Genomic DNA, 26,083 nt, shown 5'->3' with positions numbered 1-26,083 from the left:
AAGTCCATTCCATGTCTAACCTCAACGTTTGGAGGTTCATGCCAAGGGATGGGACACCCTGCAGAGGAAGGAACCCTTAAACACACAAATTCCCCTAAGATCCATGCAAGGAACGGAGGAAGCTGTCCTGTGGTTCTAGGCTTTCCCCTCCAGAGATTTCACCTCCTGCTTGGATGTCACCTAATTTTCACCCTGGCTTCACCCCCATCCAGCCTCCTGCTGTCAAGGCCTCTTCCTCATACTCTGGGCTGGGCATTCAAAACTGCCTTCCCTTACTTGTCCGAGTGAGGCATACATGGGCCACGCTTGAGTAAGAATACCTTTAGAAGCAAGGCTGCCATTCAGTCTCCCCATGATATGGAATGTGGATTCGAGATGCGAGACAGCACTGCCATTTATTCATTGGCTCTTTTAGTGATTCCTGCCTGCTGCCACAGTGGCAGAGGGGACAAGTGGGGTGGTCTAAGAAAGGACTCCATCTAGAGTTGTTTACAGGGGCAAGGGCAAGAACACAGAGTCCTAATGCCAAGGACAAAGAAGTACTCAATTTGAAATAATTTCTTTGCTTCTTCCCTTCCTTTCTCTCTCCATACTATCAACTTTTAGAGTGGCTGAAGACTTCAAATGACAGCTCCTAACCATTATAGAAAAGCAAGATGTCACCCCATATCCCAAATGCAGATATGGAGAGGAAAAAGAACTAGTCTAACCTAATTCTATCTTTGTTTCTCTGCTTCTCAGTTTAGTACTCCAACCTTCCAACTTTTGTCTTTTTTTTTTTTTTTTTTTTTTTTTGATGGCATGAAGAAGTCTGTCTTTGGTTATTGCAAAAAAAGACTATGCTGTATTTCTAATGGACAGGCAAATTGCTCATAAAATTTCTGTGCAGGTTGGGTTCTCCAAGAAGCAGATTCCAGGATGGTGTTTAGCAGGCAAAAAAGGTTTATTAGGAAGCTTTCTTGAAATCTACAACTGGAAGGGAAGGAGGGAGGATAGGGGGGAGGAGATTGAGCTAGGGTATGGTCTTAATGAAAGCCTCAGCCATCCCTGCAAGGAGTCGTGGGGGGGGGGGGGAGGGGATATCTGTAGTTGGGATGAGGATTCAAAGTTGTCCTGAGGTGAGGCTGGGAGGATGGGCCTTTATACTCACGCAAGATGACTTGTAGGTCACCTCAGCAACTGTGGGCAAGGTGGCTCTCTTCAGCTGAGCCAATCCCCTTATGAGACGGACAGCTGAACTGAGCGCTTCCTGCTGGTAGCTCTCCCCCAGCTGGAGTGGTATTTCTTTCCCCAGCATCATGGCTTCCTCCACAGGTCCCTCCAGGCTCCCTGGGTCCATGCTTCCTTGGCCCTATCCATGCCATAAGAGCACTACATTAAATGGTCAAGACAGAGAGATAATCATTCATTCGAAAAAGGCCCAAGTCTCACGGCTGCCATCTGCTCTGCTTCCAAGGGACTGTTCAGAATCTGAGCAAATACCATCATAGTTAAATTCCAAAACTGCTACTCTCCATACCAACCCCAGATTCATGTTAGACCAGGAGTTAAATCATTCCTAACGCTTATCTATGATTCTCTCATATATGCCCATTTCAGTCATCCTTCAAGGGGCTATCGGGGGCAGCTTTTTGTGAAACTTAGAGCCATGTTAATTCTTATGCTACAGTGTCCACTTCAGAGTTTCCTCTAGGAATGTGGTCACTATGAGGAAACCACTCAGAAGAGAAAAGGGCCAGTCACTGGCTGAGGCTTTTGAAGACAAGAAGATAAAACAGAAATTACAAGCGGTCTTCTGGTGGAGAACGCTGGAGGCCGAATCATGAAGGGACAAATCACCCAGAAACCAATTTAGCTTGATCTTTCTACATTTAAAGAAAAAAAAAGAAGAAGAAGATTAGGCCTTGAGAGAGTAGATAACATCAAGGTAGCTATTAAACAGTACCGAGCGGCTTTAGCGTATTAATTGAACACTTTGTACTGGGACCAGTGCCTTTCCCTGAATGCAACTCTTCTGAGAAGATGGAATGCACTAGGTATACGTTTTTCCTCCCATCCCCAGAGCAGCAAGAGTTCCAATATCTTCCTTAGACACAGCTCCCACTGCCAATTCTGACTTAGAAAAAGGAAAAAAAATAATAATGCATCCCTATCATCTCCACCAAGTGTTCTCAGTGGGAATGTGTAATCTGCCCTGTTGTGGGCACCGTTCTGGTCACTGAAACATGTGCAAGTATGCAAGTGAAGGAGAAATGGTTGACCTGAAATCATTCCCTAGCTTCGCTCTGAGGCCTGAGTTCTTGCTTGTATACGTGATTTCTGGACTGATTGCCATGCCACAATTTCAATGCATTCCAAGACAATAGCAAAGCCTACAAGCTCAGACACTGCAGATAACATTTAGGCTTAAGTTACATAATAGGGCCAGAGAAACCAACATTATAAAAAAATTAAATTAGGTGGGAAAAAAATTTAGTTACAGTCAATGTCCAAGAAACGAATCAAAAGAAAGCAAACGAAATCAGAAATTTCTCCAAAAACTAAACCTCAAATATGTCCAAGTTCAGCTGAATGGCCTGTATGTTTTATACTGATGTCAAATAAGAGCTTATTTCAGAAGTATGACCCAGAGGCACTGCAAGTTCATGAACAGTTAAGGTCTTTTCCCATTCTAAAATGGCGTGACACTTCCAGAAATCCTCTAAAGCAGAAAATGTGATTAATACATTCTAAATGATTCTTAACCAAAAAGGTTAAAACAATAGCAGCTTTCTGATTAATCTTTAGACAACCAAACATTTAATCAACCAATCAACCTTACAGAACTTCTGGATTCAAACTACATTCTTAATGGTGGAGCTTATTGGAAATCTAACCACCTGATCAGTGAAATGAGAGTGTGTGTTAAGTAGCGTGGTACGTGGAAGGTTCACTGAACTCAGAGTGAGGAGGGTGAATCCAAAACGTACGGCTGCCTCTTAGAGCTCTATAACCTCGGGCAAGTCACTTAACCTCGGGGCCCCAATTTCCTAGATAATCTCCAAAATCTCTAAATCACCAACATTTGGGGATGCTGTGAAATTTCTACTTCCTTTTACTAAACTACTTTTAATTTAGAATAGTGGAATCCTTGAACAGAAAGAGTGGTGTCAAACCTGACTGCACATCAGAATCATCCTAAAGAATTTGTCAGAAATAACAACAGTTCCCTGGTCCCTTCCCAGAGACTTGGATTCAGGGGTCAAGGACAGGTCCAGCATTTGCCAGCAAAGAAAGCAAGTCCAATGTGCCCTTTCCACAGACTCCTTTGGGAATTAGAGTAGAAATCACAGTCCTTATAAAGAACCTACAAACCCCTACCTGATACGGCCCCTGCCTGGCCTTTCTCAGCCCTCTTCCCTCTTGCCCTCGCTCTCTCTGTGTCAGCTGCACTGGCCTCCTTGCTGCTTCTCCAGGAGACCTAATATTATTAGCCAGGAGCTCTTCCCTCTGACTGTTACTCTATTCCATCAAATATCACATGGCTTACTTCCTCACTTCCCTTAAGTCTCTGCTCAAATGCCGCCTACACAATAACTCCTGTTTAAAATCACAAACCACTTCCCTCCATTGTCTCTCCATCACTCCTGATTCCCCTCAGCCTGCTCTATTTTTCTTTCTTCGTGGCACTTATCACCTTCCAGCTTATTATATAATTAGCTCATTTATTATTATGCTGATTGTCTATCTTCTCCCACTAGAACATAGGCCCTACTAGAGCAGGAAGCTTTTGTTTCTTATGCACTAAAGGATCCCAAATTCCTAGAACAGTGCCTAGCACACAGTAGGTGCTCAAATATTTGTTGAATAAATGAGTGAATTTTTTCTATTTCTTCCTCTTTTGCCTTTCTCTTAACTGTTATGACTCAAAATTGGGTATTTTTTTTCTTTTAATGAGTAGAATTTGATGTTCTATGCTCTTAGTTTTTAAAGTCAGTTTGATCTGATAATCCTCCATTTGGTAATATACATCAGAAAAAGCCAATGGAATAAAATAATAATTTATACAAAAATGTTTGTAACAGTCTTTGCAATAATGAAACTGGAGATAATACAAACATCAAAGACTTACTAACATATTAGAATACCACTACTTAAAAGTACATAATGAAATAATGTTAGGTGGGGCACCTGGGTGGCTCAGTCTGTTAAGCGTCTGCCTTCGGCTCAGGTCATGACCCCAGGGTCCTGGGATCAAGCCCCGCATCCGGCTCCCTGCTGGGCAGGGAGTCTGCTTCTCCCTCTCCCTCTGCCTGCCGCTCCCCCTGCTTGTGCTCACTCTCTATCTCTCTGTCAAATAAATAAAATAAAATCTTAAAAAAAAAAAGAATGTTAGTTTAAAAATATATGGTATATGGAGATTGATTACAACTATGGAAGATGTGTATCCACCTGTCAAGGTTCCTAAGTGGATGTAAAGCGACACAGATGAGAAACAAGAGCTTAACAGATCTCGTTTTCTGAAAAACTGAATACAAAAACAATGCAAATGAATAAGCATTATGTTTCCTAATATCTCCTCAAAACAATTTAGCTCAATATTTTCTTTTAGGAACTTCCACTGAGTTTTTGTCCTTCAGACAGAAGATGGAAGATGGAAAAAAATAAAGAATCAGAGATAGATGGAAACAAAGACAGAAATTAAATGCATACACATTTACAAAGGAAATACTGAGCCCGACACACAGTACAGAGGCAGAAAGAAAGTGAAAGATTAAGAAAGACACAGGGAGCCACTGTTGTGGTGAAATATTCCTACCAAGTGGGTGTACAGATATAGGTCCTTTAAGAATAAAAATTTTAAAAAAAGAAAAAGATGTTATACATTTATCTATAGGTGCATCACTTCTTGGATCTTTTGCCATGGACCAAATGAAATTTAGGAGAAGGTTTGGCTGGCCCATAGGGCAGTTTTCCCATGCCGGTTGTAAAAGATGCAAACAGAGAAGATGTAGGAAGAGATTCAGCTAACATCTGACTTCCTGAGGTCAACATCATCAAAATGGAATCCACTGTGCACTGGGCCCTGAATCCATGTAATACAGAAGTGATCTGTCCTTCCCATTAACAAGGACACCCTGGAGAGGGACTCCAGAATATCCTCACCACTCACCTTCAGAATTCTCCTGCACCCAAATAGGCTATGAGAGGTAAAACACTCACTTCCAAAAAGCTTGTAAATACATTTCACAAGAGTATCAGACATTAAAAATATGTACAAATAAAACACTCAGTATAGCCCTACTCCAAAGGAGTCTATAGAGCGATCATGTACACGGGACTTATAAGAAATGACAGAGCATAATCCATGAGTGTTAAGGTATGAGAAAAAAATGGGTGATACTGTCCATTCTCTTTGGTAGTTACGAAGGCTGGGGAAGGCTTGCTGGAGAAGGGCTGTGACAGAGAGACCTCCACCAGGAGGAGACTTTTCAAGTGAGGGAAATAGCATGAGCAAAAGCATCGAGGCAGAGCTAACTTTGATGGATCCAGAAGACAGTTAGCAGATGAGCTAACTAGACAGTGGCTCCTGAGGTGGGGATGGTAAAAGTAGAAGGGGAAGAAAGAGACAAAAGATGGAAAATCCTGATACTCCCATATGTAGGTTCTACCATCTGTAAGGAAACTCCCAATGTGAAAATCTGTATTTACAAAACAAATCCATTGCCATACACAATAAATTTGTGTTTGTCAAGTGATTAAGTGTTGGCTTTTTAAAAACAGTACACTGCATGGCTTCATAAATCCTCATATAGCACTTTAAGTTTGGGCGTATTCAAAATCAGGGTACAAATTATTAATTCACTAATTCATTAATTCAATCTGACAAGATATACAATATATAAAGCAAAGCACATTTATTTCTACATTAGTGTACAATTTCCTGAATGCCTCATGGGTAAGAAAAAATGGTCAGGTTTCTAAGCAGGTCCTCCTCTGCCCACATGCCCTTTGCTAGGCATACCATCTGCTCCAAAAAATTTCATTCCATGAGGTGAGGCCAAAGTCATCCATTCATTCAGCAAATATCTACTGAGCAGCTACCATGTATCAGACCGTAACTGGGCACTTGAGAAACAAGACAGAAACAGTCTCTTACATCTAGGAGTTTAGGTTACAGAAGGTTGGAATGACAAATAGTGGTGAAGGTTATACAGAGATCTAAAATTCATTGCTGCGAGAGAGACTGGGGGAGGGGTACGGATCTTTTCTCAGAGGGGATCACACGTAAATGAATATTCTCAGAAAACCTTATCAAAGGAGTGTCGTTCTTTTTCATCCATCCATCCACCATTCTCAGTGAGAACACTGCTTGAGTACCCACCCCTGTACCAGGCACTAGGAGGGACACACAGTAAGAGCCTCAGTACTCGCTCTCAGTTCCATCAGGAACACAGACATACACACAGAGAAGTGTGTTCACACTTGCTTTGAAAAAATAATCCAAGCCCAGAGAGAAAGATCACTGTGGGTGGAAGTGATGGTGAGGAGATGGAGTATGGCACTTGGAAGGAAGGGCAGGATTTGAATAAGTGGAAAAGAGAACATTCCAGAAAGGATATGAGCAAAGACCTGGAAGTGGGAGCGAACACACACCAAACGCTCACAGAACAATAAAGCAGATTATTCAAAAGGCGTGTGGTGTGGGGGAAGAGAACAGCATTATTTTGGCTATGACCAGGGAATCAAACACCAGATCAAGGAGTTTGGTAAAATCCTAGTTATTGGGGGTCACTGACGTTTTTCAGTAAGACTGTACATTAAAAGTGCTATTTCACTTGAGTGAGCCTGGTTGCACATTCAAGAAGAACTGGTGAATGGAGTCAGGAGTGGGGGTTAGCAAGGAGCTATACTGAGCCAGGGATGACATAATAAGGAATGGTAGGAACTGAATCGTGCCCCCCCCACCCCCCCACCACCAATTTGTATGTAGGGGCCCTCACCTACAATGTAACTATATTTGGAGACAGGGCCTTTAAAAAGGTAATTAAGGTTAATGAGTTCATAAGGGTGAGACCCTAATCCAGTAGAACTGGTGTCCTTACAGGAAGAGGAAGAGACACCAGAGCTCACTCGCTCAGGCGCTTGCGAGCGCACGCGCACGCGTGCTCTCTCTCTCTAAACACATACACCCAGAAAAGGCCATGTGAGGACACAGTGAAAAGGCACCATCTGCTCCAGAACTGTGAGAAAATATATTTCTGTTGTTTAAACCACCCAGTCCATGGTACTTTGTTACGGTAGCCTGAGCAGACTAATACCAAGACATTGAGTTGATGGAATTTGTAAGAATGGAAAAGAAGGGCAATTCCAGAGACCTTACCGAGAACGAATCCCTGGGATGAGGTGCCGACTCAATGAGGGGCCAGGGAGCCAGTGATATCAAAACCAATTCCAAAATTTCCAGCTTGGATATCAATGTACATATGAGAATGGGGAGAACTCGCAGGAAAAATAAGTCTTGTTTATAAAAGGGATTCTTTACCAGGATTTGCACTCTCTGAGGCCCAGAATCTTGAGTCTAGAAACCAGAAAGTATCCACCCAATACCACCACTGACATTTCACCATCACCAGAACACAGAGAATGTGAGGGACGTGAGGCCTAGGTCCTCTTCTGTGGTCACTGCTGGATCTCTAGTGCTCAGATCCAGAAACAGCACATGTTCAATACCTGTTCAATGAATCATGGACTTTTATGAAGATGACAGATTTGTCCACCTCTAGGTCCTCCACACTAACAAGTGCATGCCCACCCCCCTTCCCAGTGTGGCTAAGAAAACAGTCTCTTTGTCAAGACTTCCTTGGGCTTCCCTATGGAATGGTCTACACAGGGTTAGGAGTTTCTTGCTTCGCGTCCAGATTGCTAAATTCAGTCTTTTGATACTTCTGTTCCAAGAACAGCTTTTGAGCCCTGGGATTTTACTTCTTAAGTAGCTAAAGGTGCCTCAAGGCTGCCGCTCAGCCTGAGGGGCCTGCATTAGCACCTTCTGAGGTTCTGATGTCTTAATCCTCTCCCTTTGGCGGCTAGGGCTGTGAAAGGAGGTGTTCTAGAAGGTTTTTGGCTTGGGAGTCTCTTCCTTCTCAGAGTTTGACATTTGCTTAGCAGCATGGCACTTCCCGTGTTACACCATTAAACATCTCCAAGGCAACATGACTGATTACATCTTCATATCTCGTATGATGTGGTTTACAATAAATTAAGTCAGATATAGGAGACTTTCTGGGGTTCTCCACCCCAGCAGCTGTTAAACTTTAGCATACACCAGAATGATCTAAAATATAGATGGAAGGGCCTACGAATTTACATTTCTAACTAGTTCCCAAATGATGTTGATGCTACCGATCCCAGGTCACACTTGGAAAACCACTGCTATGCATAAAGTAAGATATTGAAAAACAAAAGCAAAGACCAAGAAAACCCCTCACCTGTGATGTTTTATTTTCTGAAGCATAATATAACTTGTGCTTAAACATGAATGTTACGTTACACAAGGGAATGTCACAAAGCACTATCATCCACAAACTTATAAGAATTGTAAGGTTGTAGATCTCAAGGATGTCCCACCGAGGCGGGGACTTTTAAGGACATGTTTTCAATAGTCTTCATTCTCCGTGAGACATGGGAGTGGGGGTGGGGGGTTACTTATAGAAGTAAACTGAATGTTTGAATATACACCTGCAGAACTATGTAATTTTCAGTAGAGTGACTTTCCTTATCTTAATACACACTGCTCAAGCCAAGGAAGACAAAAGTCCATTAACTTTTAGGAGCACTAAATAAAGTTCCAGGAAGCAGTGGCCTGGGAGTGGGGGAAGGGAGAGAGTATGAATTCAGTCCACTGTAAGTACACAAAGCAGATAAAATTATTTTCAGAACAATGGTTGAATAATAATAGTAATGTCTACCACTTGGGAGGAAGCTTACTATGTAATAGTCTTATAGTTCACATGTTCTACCTTTGTATAAAATCTCTGTATGTATGATGTCTCTCCATATGCTTCTCTTCCTTTACCCTTTGGATATAAAATCTCTCAACACCTCCTCTGTTTATATTAACCTAAACTCCCACCTAGCATGTTTGAGTAATCACTTGCTTTTTCCAGAGCAAGGAATCATCAAATTTTCATAGGTTATAAAAATCCTACATAATCCTTTTTTAAAAAATATATGGCTAAGGCTATATATACAGCATTTCTCACAGAGATCTAGAAGATTAGGTTCAGATCCTTCTTAATGATGGATTTTAAAAAATCACCAACATAAACATCAGCTTTAAAAGAAAAAAAAAAAAACCTCCCTAGACTTTAGAAATAAAAATGACATGTTAGGCAAAATGTAGTATAAGAATTGTCCCTTGTTGTTAAATTAAGAAATCAAGCCAGTATTTAAGATTTTCCTTCTCTTAACACTTTTTTTGAAAGCTGGAGCCCAGCCACCAAGCCCAAACATTTATAAGGCATGTTAACCAATCAGCTGCAGAAAGTTCTGTGAGAAATTCATAGCCCAACACAATTCAGATGGCATAAATATCCACATTAATTGTACATTTAATATCTTGTTTCTCCTGTACATATAGTGAATGTAAAACTTATGTAATAATGAGTTAGGGATGCCACAACTACAAGTCATCTTCATTTTTAGAAAATAGAAGAAGCAAGTCTTGAATGGCCATTCTTAGAATTTCAGCCATGAGGGGCTTAGAAAATCCCTGGGAAAAGGTCTGAGAGCCATTTCAGAAACTAAATACTCTATCAAAAAATCATGTGTGTCCCAGTTGGAGTGGGTGCGTGGGAAAGAGAATAAGGCATAGGAATCATTGTGGGAATACAGACAGTTCTGCAATAATAAAACATAAACAATGCAGTGCAGTTCTTTAAATTTATTTGAAATATACATAGTTCATTTTTTTTAATTATGGAAGAAGAAAAAAGAACACAAAACATCTCAGATTTTATTTTCAAATTGAATAGCATTTTAAGATGGCAACTTTTGTGTAGGATGATGAATAAATATTTGTAGAATGGACTTATTTCTAGCCATGATGAAGAAACAGGGACCAAAATTTACCTTCCTTCCACTAACAACTAGAAAATCAGATAAAATATATGAAACAACTATTTTCAGACATTGGACAATAGGTAACTCAGGACTGTCAATGCTGAAAGAAGAAAAACAGATGAGATATAAAATATTACCTCAGCTTTCACCCTGGAGGCACATTCCCAGGCAGGGACGAAATCCCAGGCAGAGTCCAGGGTTTTCACTGAGTTGCAGTGACAGAAATCAGAGTCTGGAAAGGCCTACGTGGTGAGAGTTTATATGGCAGAGTTTCAGAGAGAGGAAGCTATATATACAAGGCACTCTGAGGAGCACGTGAAAGTTACTAAATACTAAGACATGCATGGATAGGGTGAAATTCCACACACCAGGAAGAGAGTGACTGGAAAGCTATAAACTGAACAATTCACAGTGCTCCCAATGAACTAAGAGCCATCAAGTTCTCACCAGCCAGAATGGAGAGTTCTTGTTGATAATTCAGGGCATTCATTAGAGAACCCAGTGGGTCATGCCTTAAGAGTAAGGCTAAAGAACACTTAGAGAAAAGACTACTCCAGATCGACCTTACGAGAAGTTTACAAATAAGCCTTGAAAGGATCATACTGAACCAAAATTAACTTAGTTGTCTCCCAGAACAAAATCCAACATTCTTCAAAGAAAACAAAATCTAAACACAACAGTGTAACATTCAAAATGTCTAACATACATTCAAAATTACTAGGTATGCCAACATGCAGAAAAATATGAACAAAAATCCAATGAAAGATCAGTAAGTGGAAGTAGAAATAAGAGAAGAAGAAATAAGCAGATAAGAACAATAACCATTATCCAAGTACGAAAGGAAAACATAAGCACTGTGAGAGGAGAAATGGAAGATTTTCTAAATGGAGCCTCTAGAAATGAAAAAAACAAGTTCTGAAATGAAATAGTCACGGACTAGGACTAAGAGCATATTAGACATTGAAAGAGAAAAGATTGGTGAACTAGAAGACATTTTAATTCAAACTATTCAAATTAAAGAGGGGGAAAAAAGCTAAAAGAAAATCAACAGAGCCTCAATGATGCACAAATCTAAGAAATTCAGCAAACCTCAAGCAGGATAAACCAAAAGTGCTCCACACCAATGCACAATAGAATATAATTTCTGAAAACACTGATAAAAAGAAAATTTTAAAAGGATCCAGAGAAAAAGGACAGAGTAAGTACAGAGATAAGAGTGCCAGATTTTTCCAGGGGCGCCTGGGTGGCTCAGACAGTTAAGCATCTTCCTTTGCCTCAGGTCATGATCCCAGGGTCCCTTCTCCCTCTCCCTCTGCCCTTCCCCCACCCCACCCCATGCTCATGCTCCCTCTGTCACTCTCTCTCTTGTACTCTCTCAAATAAATAAATTCTTAAAAAAAAAATATATATATATATATATACATATATAAACCAGAATTAAATGGAGAATAATCTTTAAAGCACTATAAGATGAAACTGGCAACCTATATGCAGGAAAATTATCTTTCTTTCAAAAAATGAAAGTAGGGGTGCCTGGGCTCAGTCATTAAGCATCTACCTTCGGCTCAGGTCATGATCCCAGGGTCCTGGGATCGAGCCCCACATCTGGCTCCCTACTCCATGGGAAGCCTGCTTCTCCCTCTCCCACTCCCCCTGCTGTGTTTCCTCTAGCCCTGTGTCTCTCTCTGTCAAATAAATAAATAAAATCTTTAAAATAAATAAATAATAAAACTGGGTCAAAATTTTGGAATAGACGCTTCACAATATAAGACACTAGAAGGATTAGAAAGCACATAAAAAATGCACACCATCATTAGTCATCAGTGAATTACAAATAAAACCACAATGAGATACCACTATATATCCACTAAAATGGCTAAAATGCAAAATACTGACCGTATCATGTTAGTTAACAGGATGTTGAGCAACTGGAACTTTCCACATTGCTGATGGAAATGTAAATTAGTACAATCACTTCTGGAAAACAGCTGACAATTTCTTATTAAACATATACTTACCATACAACCATGAAATTTCATTCTAGGCATTCACCCCAGAGAAATGAAAACACATGCCCCCAAAATTTGTCCATAGCAGCTTTTTAAATAACAGGCAAAAACTGGAAACAAGCGAAATGTTCACTAGCAGGTGAATAAATACATTGTGATACATCCATAAAATGGAATACTACTCAATGATAAAATGTGACAAACTTCTAATACAAAAAGCAACAGAGGGAAATCTCAAAATCATTTAACTAGGTGGAAGAAGACAGACAAAAAAACCCTACATGTATGATTTCACTGATAAGAAACTCTAAAAAAGATAAATCCAGTCTACTGGAATAAAAAGGTTAGTGGCTACTTAGGGACCATGGTAGGGGCTGAGAATTCACTGGGAAGGAGCACAAGGGACAGGGTGATAGAACTGTTCTATATCTAGACTGTGTTAGCGAATACATGGACATATGTGATTATATACTTTGTCAAAATGCACACTTTGAAGGTGTATATTTTCCACTAACAATGAAGCAGCAGAAAGAGAAAATAAGAAAACAATCCCATTTATAATTATACCAAAAAGAATAAAAAACTAAGAATAAACTTAACCAAAGAGGTAAAAGATCTGTACTCTGAAAAGTATAAAACTAATGACAGGAATGGAAGACGACACAAATAAATGGAAAAATATTCCATGCTTATGGATTGGAAGAACAAATATGGTTAAAATGTCCTTACTACCCAAAGCAGTCCACACATTTAATGCAATCCCTATCAAAATACCAACAGCATTTTTCACAGAACTAGAACAAACAGTCCTAAAATATGATGGAAGCACAAAAGAACCTGAATAGCCAAGGCAACCTTGAAAAAGAAAAACAAAGCTAGAAGTATCACAATTCCAGATTTCAAATTATACTACAAAGCTGCAGTAATCAAAACAGTATGGTAGTGGCACAAAAATAGACATACATATCAATAGAACAGAATACAGAGCCCAGAAATAAACCCATGATTATATGGTCAATTCTTCTTCAACAAAGGTGCAAGAATATGCAATGGGAAAGAGGCAATCTCTTCAACAAATGGTGTTGGGAAAACTGAACCACTTTCTTACACCATACACCAAAATAAATTCAAAATGGATTAAAGACCTAGGTGTGAGACCTGAAACCATAAAAATCCTAGAAGAGAGCACAAGCAGTAATTTCTCTGAAATTGGCAGTAGCAACTTTTCTCTAGATAGGTCTCCTGAGGCAAGGGAAATAGAAGCAAAATAAACTATTGGGACGATATTAAAATAAAAAGCTTCTGCGCAGCAAAGGAAAGAATCAACAAAACTAAAAGGCAAATTACTGAATAGGTGAAGATATTTGCAAATGGCATATCTGATAAAGGGTTAGTAACGAGAATACATTAAGAAGTTATAAAACTCAACACCTAAAAATCCAAATAATCCAATTAAAATGGGCAGAGACATGGACAGACATTTCTCCAAAGAAGACGTCCAGATAGCCAAAAGACACATGAAAAGATGCTCAACATCACTCATCATCAGGGAAATACGAATCAAAGCTACAATGAGATATCAACTCACACCTGTTAGAATGGCTAAAATCAACACCACAAAAAACGAGTGTTGGTGAGGATGTAGAGAAAAAGGAACCCTCTTGTACCGTTGATGGGAATGCAAATTGGTGCGGCCATTGTGAAAAACTATATAGGGGTTCCTCAAAAAGTTAAAAATAAAACTACCCTATGATCCAGCAATTGCACTACTAGGTATTTACCAAAAGGATACAAAAACACTAATTCAAAGTGATAAATGCACCCCTTTGTTTATAGCAGCATTATTTACAACAGCCAAATTATGGAAGCAGCCCAAGTGTCCATCCACTGATCAATGGGTAAAGAAGATGTGATGTGTCTGTATATATATAATGGCATATTATTCAGCTATAAAAAGAATGAAATCTTACCATTTGCAATGACATGGATGGAGATAGTATAATACTAAGTGAAATAAGTCGGAGAAAGACAAATACCATACGATTTCACTCACATGTGGAATTTAAAAAACAAAACAAATGAGCAAAGGAAAAAAGAAAGAGAAAGAGACACACCAAGAAACAGACTCTTAACTACAGAGAACACACTGATGGTTATCAGAGGCGGGGGGATGGATGGATAAATAGGTGACGGGGATTAAGGAGGGCACTTGTGATGAGTACTGGGTGATGTGTGGAATTATTAAATCACTATGTTGTACACCTGAAAGTAATATAATACTGTATGTTAACCACACTGGAATTAAAATTAAAAAAATTTTAAGGTGTATATTTTATTGTATATAAACAATACCTCAATACAGGTTTTGTTTCATTTTTTTAATTCGCAGCATTTGCCTGATGTTATGAACGGAAATGTGTCCTCCAAAATTCTTAGGCTGAAGCCTTAACCTCCAATGTAACTGTATTTGGAGATAGGACGCTTAGGGAGGTAATTAAGGTTAAATGTGGCCATAAGGGCCAACAGGACTGGTGTTCTTATAAAAAAGAGGAAGATACCATTGAGTTCTCCACGAACACACAGCGAATACACCACGTGAGGACACAGTGAGAAGGCAGTCATCCACAAGCCATGAAAAGAGGTCTCACAGAAACCAACCCTAAAGCTACCTTGATCTTCTTCTAGCTTTCAGAACTGTGAGAAAATAAATATCTGTGTTTCAGCCACCCAGCCTGTGATATTTTGTTATGGCAGCCTGAGCAGAACAACACACCTAAGCATCAAGCCCAAGACAATAATGAGCTCATCATTCCTTACTAATCATCTTATTCTTGGGCCTATTATATATTTAGCCCACTGAAACTTTTCTAGAATACGTATAGAGAGATCAGCAGTTGTTATAATTCCATATAAGGTCTTCACCAACAGGTAGCCAACAAATCAGATAGCTGGTTTACATGATAGACCCCGAGGGATGATGGGAACACAACTTTTAGGCCTGTAAGAGCAACCACTGAAGCCAGACAGACATTCTGGGGGCCAAACAAGAGGAGGAAGATCATAGCAACATCTCAGTCACATCCTAGGTGTGTGTCAGATCTGACATTAGTGAAAGAATTGCTTTCTCTTGGCTTTCCGTTGAGCCTCACTTGGCACTGACACCAAAACCATGGGTTGTGGGCTTCTCTCTCTCTTTTTTTCTCCACCATCTCATTTATTAGATGAATTTCTGCAACCAATGATTCCATTGGTTGTCATCTTTCTACTGATTATGGTTCAGTTATCAGGAGTGATAATTTTTAGCTGACAAACTATGATCCATCCTTCTCCTTTAAAGCTATCTTAGGGGACGGGGTGCCTGGGTGGCTCAGTCAGTTAAGTGGCTGCCTTCGGCTCAGGTCATGATCCCAGGCTCCTGGGTTCGAGCCCTGCATCGGGCTCCCTGCTCAGCAGAGAGCCTGTTTCTCCCTTTCCCTCTGCCTGCCGCTCTGCCTACTTGTGCTCTCTATCTCTCTGTCAAATAAATAAATTTTTTAAAAAAATCTTTAAAGCTATCTTAGGGGAATTCAAATCTGGTTATAAAGAAAGGTTTCTAAGGGGAGGTGAGCCTTTATTCTGACCTTGGCTTATTGAGAAGAGCTGTCACAGTCAGTGCCTGGCCTTGTATCTCCCTTGAAAGGTTTCTCTTCCAGGAAAACCAAGGGGCAAGAACTAAGCCATGCCATGGTCGCTCCCGATATCAGCCCCGATCATCAGAGTTGATTCATGAAGAATTCATTAGGGTACAAAAGGTCAGGGACCAGGTGGCAAGGACCAAAGCCTGATAACAAAAACTGACACCATGTTAGTGCTGCAAGGAGTCTGAGAGATATCCTCAAGTTATCCTATCCCATCTGTCTGCAAATCCTGTTAATTCCATTTAAAACTTAAATCAGAATCTGACCATCATTCACCATCTTCACTGCTATCAGGTTGGTCTCAGCCACCACATCTCTCACCTGGATTACTGTGATGCTTCCTACCAGATGCCCTAGCTTCCTCCTGACTCCCCTCGGGCTCTTAGTGCAGCAGCCACATGGGTGACCCACCCACACCTGAAGTCAGATTCCATCACTCCCATCTCACTAGGTCTTTATAGCAGATGGCCAGGCCCTCAGCTGTCAGGCCTCCATGACCTCCCTGACAACCGTCTCTACTGCCCTCCCCTTGCTCATGCCCTCCTTGCCACACTGGCGTCCTTGCTGCACCTTGAACTTCTGGACATGTGGGGCCTGTGCATCTGCTATTCCTCCTGCTTGGAATGTGCTTTCCAACCAGCCACATGGTTCATTCCCGACTTCCTTCAGGCCTCCCTTCCGCAGGGAGGCTTTCTCTGATTTAGTAAAGAAACATTCCCCAACCCATCCTGGGAAGTCCTTAACGCCCCTTCCTGCTTTATCTTTCTCCCTATCTTTCCCTAGTTTCTCCCTAGCACTCTCTCTCCCTGGCACATATGGCCAGCCGACCTTCTTTGTAATTTTCATTCTTCACCTTCTCCCCACACCAGAAAGTAAGCTCCTAGGAGAGAAAACTTGGTCTGGCATGTGCTGGGTGCTCAGTAGTTACTTGTTGCATAAACGATGGAAATCTGCTCCTTCTACAGATGAGAAGTTACAGGGAAGATGTGACCATCCTCACAGTGCTCATCTTCCTCTGCTGCTCACAGCTCTTACTGACCTCCCGACCCTGCATGGGCAGAGACAGAGAAAAGGCCAGCCGACCAAGCATGTGCCCCTAAACAAGGGGCTTAGGGAAGGATGAGGAAGGCCAGCTACACCTGGGCCAGGGTTAGAGGCCATCTAGGTACGAGAAGCAGGCAGGGGCCCATGATGCAGTGGCTCTGAGCTCTGCCCCTTCCTCCTTCCTCCTGAGAGCTACACTCTCCACCAGTGGACTGGCCAAACTGCTACAGCACGACAAGATATTGATTCTCTCAGCCCTCAGGCCACCCATGCAGGGCCTTGAACAACCCCAGTCTCGCCCACTGACTCCAGTATCTCAGACAACATTGCTATTGTCCTCTGTGTGCTGGGATTGGGAAACACTGCTTTAGCCTTCCTCCAAGCAGCCTTCCCCCTCTACTCCTTCCACCATCTTCTCTCACCTTCTTGCTTATTTTCTTCTCTCGAAGTTCCTGAAGCCACAGGATCTTTTCCACCGCTGCAGAGACCAGAGGGTGACCTACGGCCTTTCGGACAGAATTTATTCCCACGATGAGTGACAGCACGTTGAGAACTCCAGTGCATGCCATATTAAAAGGTGTGAAATGCCCTTCCTTAAACAGAAAAGCCTGCTCACAGATGGTGAAAATACTTCAGTGGCCACTGTCCCTCTGAAAATGCCATCCTGGGGTAAAACTAACTTCTTCCTCTTTGAAACATGAAAACGGGTATTACAGAATGATGCTCTTCAGGCAGAAATGATGTCCAATGGGCCCTTTGACAAAGATGCTCATAGTAAACCCTTTGTCAATATTTTGTATTTCGGGGCGCCTGGGTGGCTCAGTCGTTAAGTGTCTGCCTTTGGCTCAGGTCATGATCCCAGGGTCCTGGGATCGAGCCCCGCATCGGGCTCCCTGCTCAGTGGGAAGCCTGCTTCTCCTCTTCCACTCCCCCTGCTTGTGTTCCCTCTCTCACTGTGTCTCTCTCTGTCAAATAAATAAAATCTTAAAAAAAAAAAAACTATTTTGTATCTCAATCTTGTGAATATCATTCCATCACCAGCCAGGACAAGATCTAGAACTCCTCAACCTTCCAAAGCACTCTTAGGTTACTAAGAGGACCTTCTGTGCCGATTTCAAAACAGAGGGGATTTAATGAAAGCTACCTGAGGAATTTATTTTCCTCTTTATATTCCAGTCCATTGCAAGGAAGATGGTCTTGAATTTTCTTTTAAAAATCACTAAAAGGAACTAGAAAACAGATCCTAAAAACCTAGAGAAATCATTTGTTTTCCTATCACTTAATCAGCCATGACTAATTGTACAAAGGTACTATTGTAAAGAATGCATGCAGTGTGTTAATACACTTATTAGGTCACTTTCCTGACAATGTCCCAACTGCTTTCTTAGTAACATTCTCCATAGATCTCATCCAGGAAGAGTAATATTTACACTGGAGGATACTGGCTGACCATGTGTGTTAGATGAGTGCATTTTCATCCACTTATATCTCAGTTTAATTTTCTTAGTCATTTAGAAACTGATTCAAAGATCAAAACCAGGGCTGGGACTATGGTAAGCCAAGCAAATCAGGTAAGCCACAGCATTTTTTTAAGATTTATTTTTATTTTTATTTATTTGAGATAGAGAGTGAGAGAGCACAAGCATGGGGCAGAGGAAGAGGGGGAAGCAGGCTCTCTGCTGAGCAGGGAACCCGACTCGGGGCTCGATCCCAGGACCCCAGGATCATGACCTGAGCTGAAGGCAGACGCTTAACCAACTGAGCCACCCAGGTGCCCCTAGGCCACAACCCTTGAGGAGGTCCTCACACTCACATGCTGACCCTGTACTTGGGGGCCTCCTTACATTTTGCACCCTAGCCTCCTCACTCCTAAGGAGGCATGCACACTCTGGGTCACGCAAGTGACCTATGTCACCAATCTGGACGCTGGGATCAGATAACACCTGAGTCAGGGATGTGCACCTTTCGCAGGCAAGGGACCTAGGTTCCAGTCTCTTCCTTGCCGCTTCTGCTACATTTCACCAAACTAAGACACCACTGACTATACAAAACACCATCACTTCGTGTACCACTAAGAAAAACATGCTGCCCATTAAACTATGACATAATGGTCTAATGCCAGTCCTATAAGATGTACAAATTGGTCCCATTAGCCTCTCACAGCTTTGAATTTTTTCATCTATACCGATGAATTAGGCAATTTCTCCTGCCTTCAGTTTAGTTACTTGACATGTGATAAGTAATCCTTCAGCACTCATCTCAATAACAAAGCATAAATCTAGCTTTATGTACTTGTGGGTATCTTTTCTTTATTGAACACCCTTGGCTGCTACTTGCAAAAACGAACAAAGCAAAGCTGAAATTGCATCATCCTTCAATGACAAATATTTGCTCTATCAATATCAAATTTATGCCCCATTCTCTATTTCCTTGACTCTCTGTGTAACTGTGTAAACAATAACTTTTTTGTTTCAGTGCTGAATCACAGTGTAACCTTTTGGAAGTCATCTTAATCAGCAATTAAACTCAACCCCAAGGATTGACAGCAATGCACCCACCTCAACTGAAAAGTTGAAAATATCAGAAGTTAAAACTGAGTAAATACATCCCCCAGGGGATGACAAGTACTTTCACAACTGCTGTCTGGCTGACAGTAATTTATAAGGTGCCGCGTCCTCCCCACCCCCACCCCCCAGAAATGGTGATCACAGATTCAGACTGGTAATCGACACACCCTCGGCTTTAATCCAACACTGCCTTTACTTGCCTTTAGAGTAGGAAACACGACGGGCAAGACAATTACGACAGTCTGCTATCTCGTGGGAGGGCCGGCAACTACCCAGGATGCAGTCTTGGCCTCCCCGCACCACATGCGGGATGTACACGGTGCCTAGGGATGAGGTGCATGGCTCCCCTTGACCCAGAAACGCCACCCACTGGCTTGTCTATTGCTCCAGTACCGCAGGCCCAGAAATCTAGAGTTTCCCAGTAATCAAGACAGATCATCTACACCAGGTGTAGAGCAGTCCGAACTTATCTTAACTCGTTATGTTTCCAAGGGAAAGATGTGTCAGAAGGAAAGTCGGCAGCTGTCCTTCCAGGCCCGTTAAGGGGAAAAGGTTTCCAGGCCTAGCTCTCGGGCCCCACTGACTGAAAAACACACCCTGATTCTAGGAGCAATTAGAAGGGGACAGGGAACATCTCAGAAAAACTGAAGTGCTGCTTTTACATACTTAACTGCCAACCCTAGCTGCTCAGCTGGAATGGGGAGAATAATTTAAAGGGCTACTTAAGTGAATGGTCTCTTGTGTTCCCTTTGGGCTCACAGATCTAACCGTGAACCTATGACCTAAATGTGTGCGCGCTATTGGGAGTTTTCAAGTGGTCACGTGATTGCTTTCCTCCAAAGGCACACATGCCTCCCGGGCCGCCTGGAAGCCCTGGGAGCTCAAGCCGCAGAGCCTCTGGGTTGTCTGTGCCCCTAGGGTGCAGTCTGGGACAGGCACACTGGGCCTGGACAGCTCCAGGAGCTTCTGAAGTTGCAAATAATCAAAGGTCATCACTTGGTCCCCCAGTATATGCTGAGCACTCTACATACATTAACTCGTTTAATTGGCACCCTAACCCTGCAAGTACTATTCTTCCCATTTTACAGATGAGGAAACATTGCTGGTATGGGACAGGGCTGGGATTAGAGCTCAGGCCGCCTGCTTCAGTATTCATGCTTTTAGCCCCCACGCTCATGGCCTCACCTGCAGTCACTGTCTCACCTTAAATCCACCGCCACTAGTAAAGGTTACTTGATGCAAGTAGTAACGTTGGGCCACTTGAAAACAACACCCAGGGAATTCAGAAAAACCACACTTTCTTTGGTCAGGAGGTGAGGATGAGATGTGAGAGATGGCTCTGCGATGTGGCTTCGGAAACACCCCGACCTCCTCAAATAAAAATGGGGTGACTACACCTCAGTATGGGCCACATAGTGACAGAGACAATGGTTTATGGGCTGAATTGTATCCCCCCAAATTCATAGGTTGAATTCCTAGCGCCCCTCCCCCACCTCGGAATGTAACCGCACTTGGATAGGACCTTTAAAGAGGTCAGTAACATTCATCGAGCTCATTAGGGTAGATCCCAACCCAGAAGGACCAGTGCCTTTATAAAAAGAGATTGGGGGGGGCACCTCGGTGGCTCAGTCAGTTAAGCATCAGACTTTTTATTTCGGCTCAGGTCAGGATCTCAGGGCATGAGATCAAGCCCCGAGTGGGGCTCTGCGCTCAGTGGGAGTCTGCTTAAGATTCTCTCCTTCTCCCTCTGCCCCTTCCCTGCGCGCATGCGCCTGCTCTCGCGAGGGCTCTCTCTCCCTCAAATAAATAAATCTTAAATAAAAAAATTTTTAAAGAGATTATAACAGACACACAGAGAGAAGATCATGTGAAGATGCAGGGAAAAGATGGTGAAGGGGAGCAGAATGTGCTACCCCAAAATACGCCTCTTTAGCATAAGGATTATTCTGAGCTGATTATTTTTTTAAGGAACTGCAGACACAAAAGAAGCTCTGAAAACAGGGTAGCAGTTACCTTTTGTGAGGGAAATTTGCATTAGAAAGAGATCTTGTACCAGGAAGGGAGTTACTACCAGAGATAACTTTCCCCTGAAAGACTTATCTGCAGGGCAGGGCAACCTTTGTTTACCAAACATTCACTTTTCTCACCTTCCCTTGAATTGCCTTTTCCCCTTGGAAACCCCAGACCCCTTTCCCTCTCCTTAGCTCAGATGATATATAAGCTGCAATCCTGTGGCCGCCTTTTGACAGGTCTCATTATCTTTGTGGGACTCTGGGATGTGCCTAAGTACGTGTACGTGATTAAAATTTGTTTTTCAGCTGTAGATCTGTTTTTTATTTCAGGGGGCAGGGTCTCAGCCAAGAACCTAGAAGGATAGAGGGAAAATATGTTTCCTCCCCTGCGGTGGTCATCTATAAGCCAAGGAGAGAGACCCTCCGAAGAAATCAACCCCGCTGACATCTTGATCTAGGACTTCTCGCCTCCAGAATTGTAAGAAAATAAATTTCTGTTGTTTAAGGCCCCCAGCCTGTGGTACTTTGTCATGAAAGCCCTAGCAAACTAATACAAAATGCTATGTATTTACCATTCCATTTCCTCTTTCTGGACATAGGAAAACAATATTTTCTACCCTCCCTGCATTGGGGTGAGGTCCTTGTGACTAGTTGTGACCAAAGGACCATAAATAAAAGAAATACACTTCATCCCTGGGCTGAGGCATTTAAGGGCAGGTGTTAATTACCTACAGTCTTTCTCTCCTCCTCCTCCAAACTGCCATGGGACCAGGGAGACAGTATGTTCTAGATAATGCAGTTACAAGATGGCAGAACTCCTGTCAGCCTGGCTCCCTCAGTGACTGTGTGGAGCAGGGAACTCTGTTAACCTGCTTGGGACATATAATATGAGAAATAAATAAACTTTTTTTTTTTTAAAGCCACCAAGGTTTCAGGGTTGATTTGTGACTGCAGCATAGCCCAGCCTTACCTCACACACAAATCCACCTTAGAAAAGACGAACTACCAAAAACCTATTTCAGGACTTCATGTGCCATTAGGTGAAACCATATTAAATTTCTGTTTTTTGCAGGTAAAAATGCTCACATATGAACAATTTCATTTGTTCACACTCTAATTGTACATATTTGCAGAAACAACCTTAGAACCAACAAGTTCTGCCACCTCTAGTTTACAAATGATACACGTGAGACCCATTCAGATTCCTGGTTTACCAAAAGCCCAGAAACATGTTAGTGGAGGAACTCGACTCCAAACCAAAAATTATATTTCTTTTTGTGACAGCAAGTTGGCAATATCTATTAAAAAGTACATACCAAATGGTAACCATGCTCTTTCATCTAGCAACTCGACCCTTAGTATTTATCGACCAGAAATAGCTGAACAGATGTGCAGAAATATATAAATAAGAAGATACACTATGCTAGCACTATATGTGATTGTGAAAATTCAGAAATAATCTAAGTGCCCACTTAAAGGAAATTGGTTAAATAAATTATGGTTCATCCATCTGCACTCAAATCTACATAGTTAAAAAAAAGAGTTCAACTTTTTTGTCCAGATGAAAAGATACCCAAGTCATATTATAGAAGCATACTGATAAAAAGTAGAAAAAGAAAAGTAAATTAGCACTCACGAAAGATTTCTTAATCTCCATGCACTAAGGTGTATCAAGTACCTGACATCTGGCAGACACTTTTTGTCCTCCCAACCCTCTCTTGCATTTTGCTTGAATCATTATAAATAAACCCAAGTAGGTGATCCAACTCTACTATGTACCAGCTGTGTGACCTCAGGCCAGAACTTTCAGCTCTCACACCTATAAAACGGAAAGAAATAATAGCACTTCCTTCAAAAGGTGTTGATAGGATTACATTAGACTATGTACATAAGGTGCTTAGAAGGATGCTTGGCACATAATAAGTGCTTAGTAGATATTCACCGTTATGGTAATGGTAATGATGATGATATTCATCTCTGGAACCAGAAGAAACAAGGTCTCTTGCAGTCTGTTACATTTACTTCTGCTTTTTATGTCTTTAAAAAAAATTATCTAGTAAGAAAACATAATAAATCATTCTGCTTATTTCCCTTCCTGAAATTAAATAAAAAGACAATGTTTTTTAAAGCAGTGCTTATCCCAATAAACTCTAGCAATGTTAGGTATTCTAATATTTCATGTGGCTTCTAAAGACAATTTCATTATTTCATTACCAAACCAATAAACTGCTTTTCTGGGGAGTTAATAAAAATGGAGTCATTCCCAGGTAGATAAAGTGTTTATCTCTAAACACTTTATCTGAAGTACCCCCACTAGATGTGTGGCATATTTGCCCTCTTCTGCTGAGGGATCAGCTTGGGGCTTCTCCTCTTCTGATTTCTGTAACACTGTACTTATGGCAAGGATCTTTCAAATGCACAGAAAGAACTTTTTATGTGACCGCACTCTAACTTAAACTGGGGTCCTACCCAGTGCATTCTAAGTATTAACTCAACCCACCAGGCTTATTTCCACAGACCTTAAGCCTGAAAGATTTGTGTGGCTCTATAAACAGACTGGAATTAAAATTCAATGCACCCACCGTTCTGATCCAGTATCTCTTCAGTCCATGGATGCTCTGTGGAACCAAGTATAATGCAGATGCAAAGAACTAGTGAGCATTTGTGGGTTATCTAAGCTTGGCAAATTGCTGCTACAGTGGACCCCAGAATTAAAGGTTCTTTTTGGAGCCTTTCGTAGCAGCTGAATCCCAGCTTTTGTGTGGCTTGCCCAAAAGTTTCACAGCTGGTCAGTGATAGAGCTAGGGCTGGAACCCAAGGACTGGCTTCCCAGTGAATGCTCTTTCCACTGCTGCTGGATTATCATTCTTCCGTTTTTGCTTCTTGGAAAACCGAGCAAAGTTAAAATACCTCATTCAAGGTCAGAGGGGCAGTCAAGCATAACTGGCAATGCCGGCGGCGGATTATAAAATCCTAGAGGGAAGATCCTCGCACCTCACCTATCCCCAGCGGCCCGACCCGGCCCGGCGTAAATGTTTTTGTTGACTGTCTCCCAACACAGTTTAGAGGAAGTTTCTCTTCTAGGTTCGTACTAGGTGTGTAACTTCAGGTCCTGACACACGTGTCTGTTACCGGCCGAGCAGGCACACACGCCCCGTCCCCTCCGGGGCCCGACCTGGCAGCTGGCAAACGTTGCGGGGGGCAAATGCCCACCGTGGCACTGCAGTGGTCGTCCTGCCCCAGCAACTCGCCGCTCGCCGCCCGCCCATTGCAACTATTCAGCGACCCTTTTTCCTGGGGTTGGCAACTTGGAGACTGCAAACTGTGTCAAACTGAGCCGGAAGCAGAATGGATGAGCAGGGCTAGTCTTGAGGGTACAGAGGAGCCTGTTGCAGACTTAAGACCGCTAGCCGAGCCTCATCTTCCGCCACAGTCCGGGGACCGCGACTCCTTGATCCTGGAACTAAGTGCACTCCGGTGACACTCGGACGCCCAGCAGAACGCCCCCAAGTTCAGAGCGGCAGCTGGCGGGTGCAGCTTCCCCCTCGCACGAAGCGCCCCTCCCTGAACTGCAGACTGTTCTCAGCCGCACTTTCCTATGCCCCCCGGTGTGAGAGCCTCCTTCGCACCCACGTTTCATCTCCCCCACGGGAGGCGGGTGGTTTAAACCTCACGCGCAGTCTGCGTGCCCAGCGAGCGCGGTGGGAGCGGGTCCCCGGGACCGTGGAGTCCCGGGCGCCGAAGGGAGGCCACGGAGGCTTCCAGCCCCAGGACGCCTACCCTAGCTTCCCCCTGCCCCCCGCCCCCCTGGCTGGGGCTGGCGGTGGTTCGCTTCCCGGGAAGGGGGGCACCGCGGCCGCGCAGAGAAGCGTGGGGAGAAGCTCGGGGTGCAACAGGAGCGGGCGGACCTGGCCCGTCGCGGCGCTCGCTCGGGGTAACGCCAGGAGAGCGGCGCGGCCGCTGCTGGTGGGCGATTGTTATCATTCGGAATTATAAGCCGGGCGGTTGCGCCGGACACCCGAGGTGCTCTCCTCCTGGGAAGGAAGGAGGGAGTGGGGCAGCAGGACACGCAGAGACCGGGGCGGGGCGGGAGGGACATCGCTCCTCAGCCGCGCGGGTGTCCAAGAGGAGCTGTGGGGGACAGCTCTGGCCTGGTGCCCGCGCACCCAGCGCGCCCAGCCCGCCCCGCCAGCCGGCCGCCGAGCCCCGGCGCCGGGGGGTGTGGGGAGCGGGGGAGGCGGCGGCCTCGAACGGCGGCGGGGCGCGGTGCCCGCGGGACGTGCGGACCCTGCGCGAGGGACTCACCTGGCGAGCGCTTGGCCGGCAGCGCGTCTGCTCCATGCCGGCGGCGAGCACGCGGCTGCGGCACCCCGCGCCCCGCGCCTCGCGCCCACGGGAAGGGTCTGGTCGTTCCGAGGGACTCTGGCCGGGAGCCTGAGCCTCTTAGAGCCTTCACTCCCCAGGCACGTCCCGAGGCCGGCGGGTGCCTGGGTCCTAGCGCCCCTCCCGAGGTGAAAAGCCCCGACTTTGAGCCCGCTTAGCGCCCCTCTAACTACTCCGCTCCCCGCAAGGCCTCTCCCGCCCCTCGAGGGAAGTCGAGTCTCGCTAGAGCTGCCCAGTCTGGCGCTGCTTGAGATTTAGGGTTTGGGCACCCAGGTTTCTCCTCATCGTGC

The 26,083-nt window shown here is 43.4% G+C and overlaps 1 protein-coding gene across 2 annotated transcripts in view; it reads right to left on the bottom strand.

Annotated features, from left to right (window-relative positions):
- PDE8B (phosphodiesterase 8B) overlaps positions 1-25,834 on the bottom strand; it is a 236,875-nt gene extending 211,041 nt beyond the window's left edge. For both annotated transcript variants that reach the window (XM_064596268.1, XM_064596269.1), the window contains exon 1: positions 25,716-25,834. In XM_064596268.1, coding sequence (XP_064452338.1) covers positions 25,716-25,751 — 36 coding nt within the window. In that variant the 5' untranslated portion in view covers positions 25,752-25,834. The remainder of the gene's footprint in view (positions 1-25,715) is intronic.
- Positions 25,835-26,083: the final 249 nt, after the last annotated feature.

Source organism: Mirounga angustirostris, unplaced genomic scaffold (assembly GCF_029215605.1).
Source record: "Mirounga angustirostris isolate CCGP_5_RB_7025 unplaced genomic scaffold, mMirAng1.0.hap1 SCAF_7, whole genome shotgun sequence".
Lineage (NCBI taxonomy): Eukaryota > Metazoa > Chordata > Mammalia > Carnivora > Phocidae > Mirounga > Mirounga angustirostris.
The sequence above is the reverse complement of the archived record's forward strand: the minus strand, read 5'-3'. Positions and strand labels throughout refer to the sequence as shown.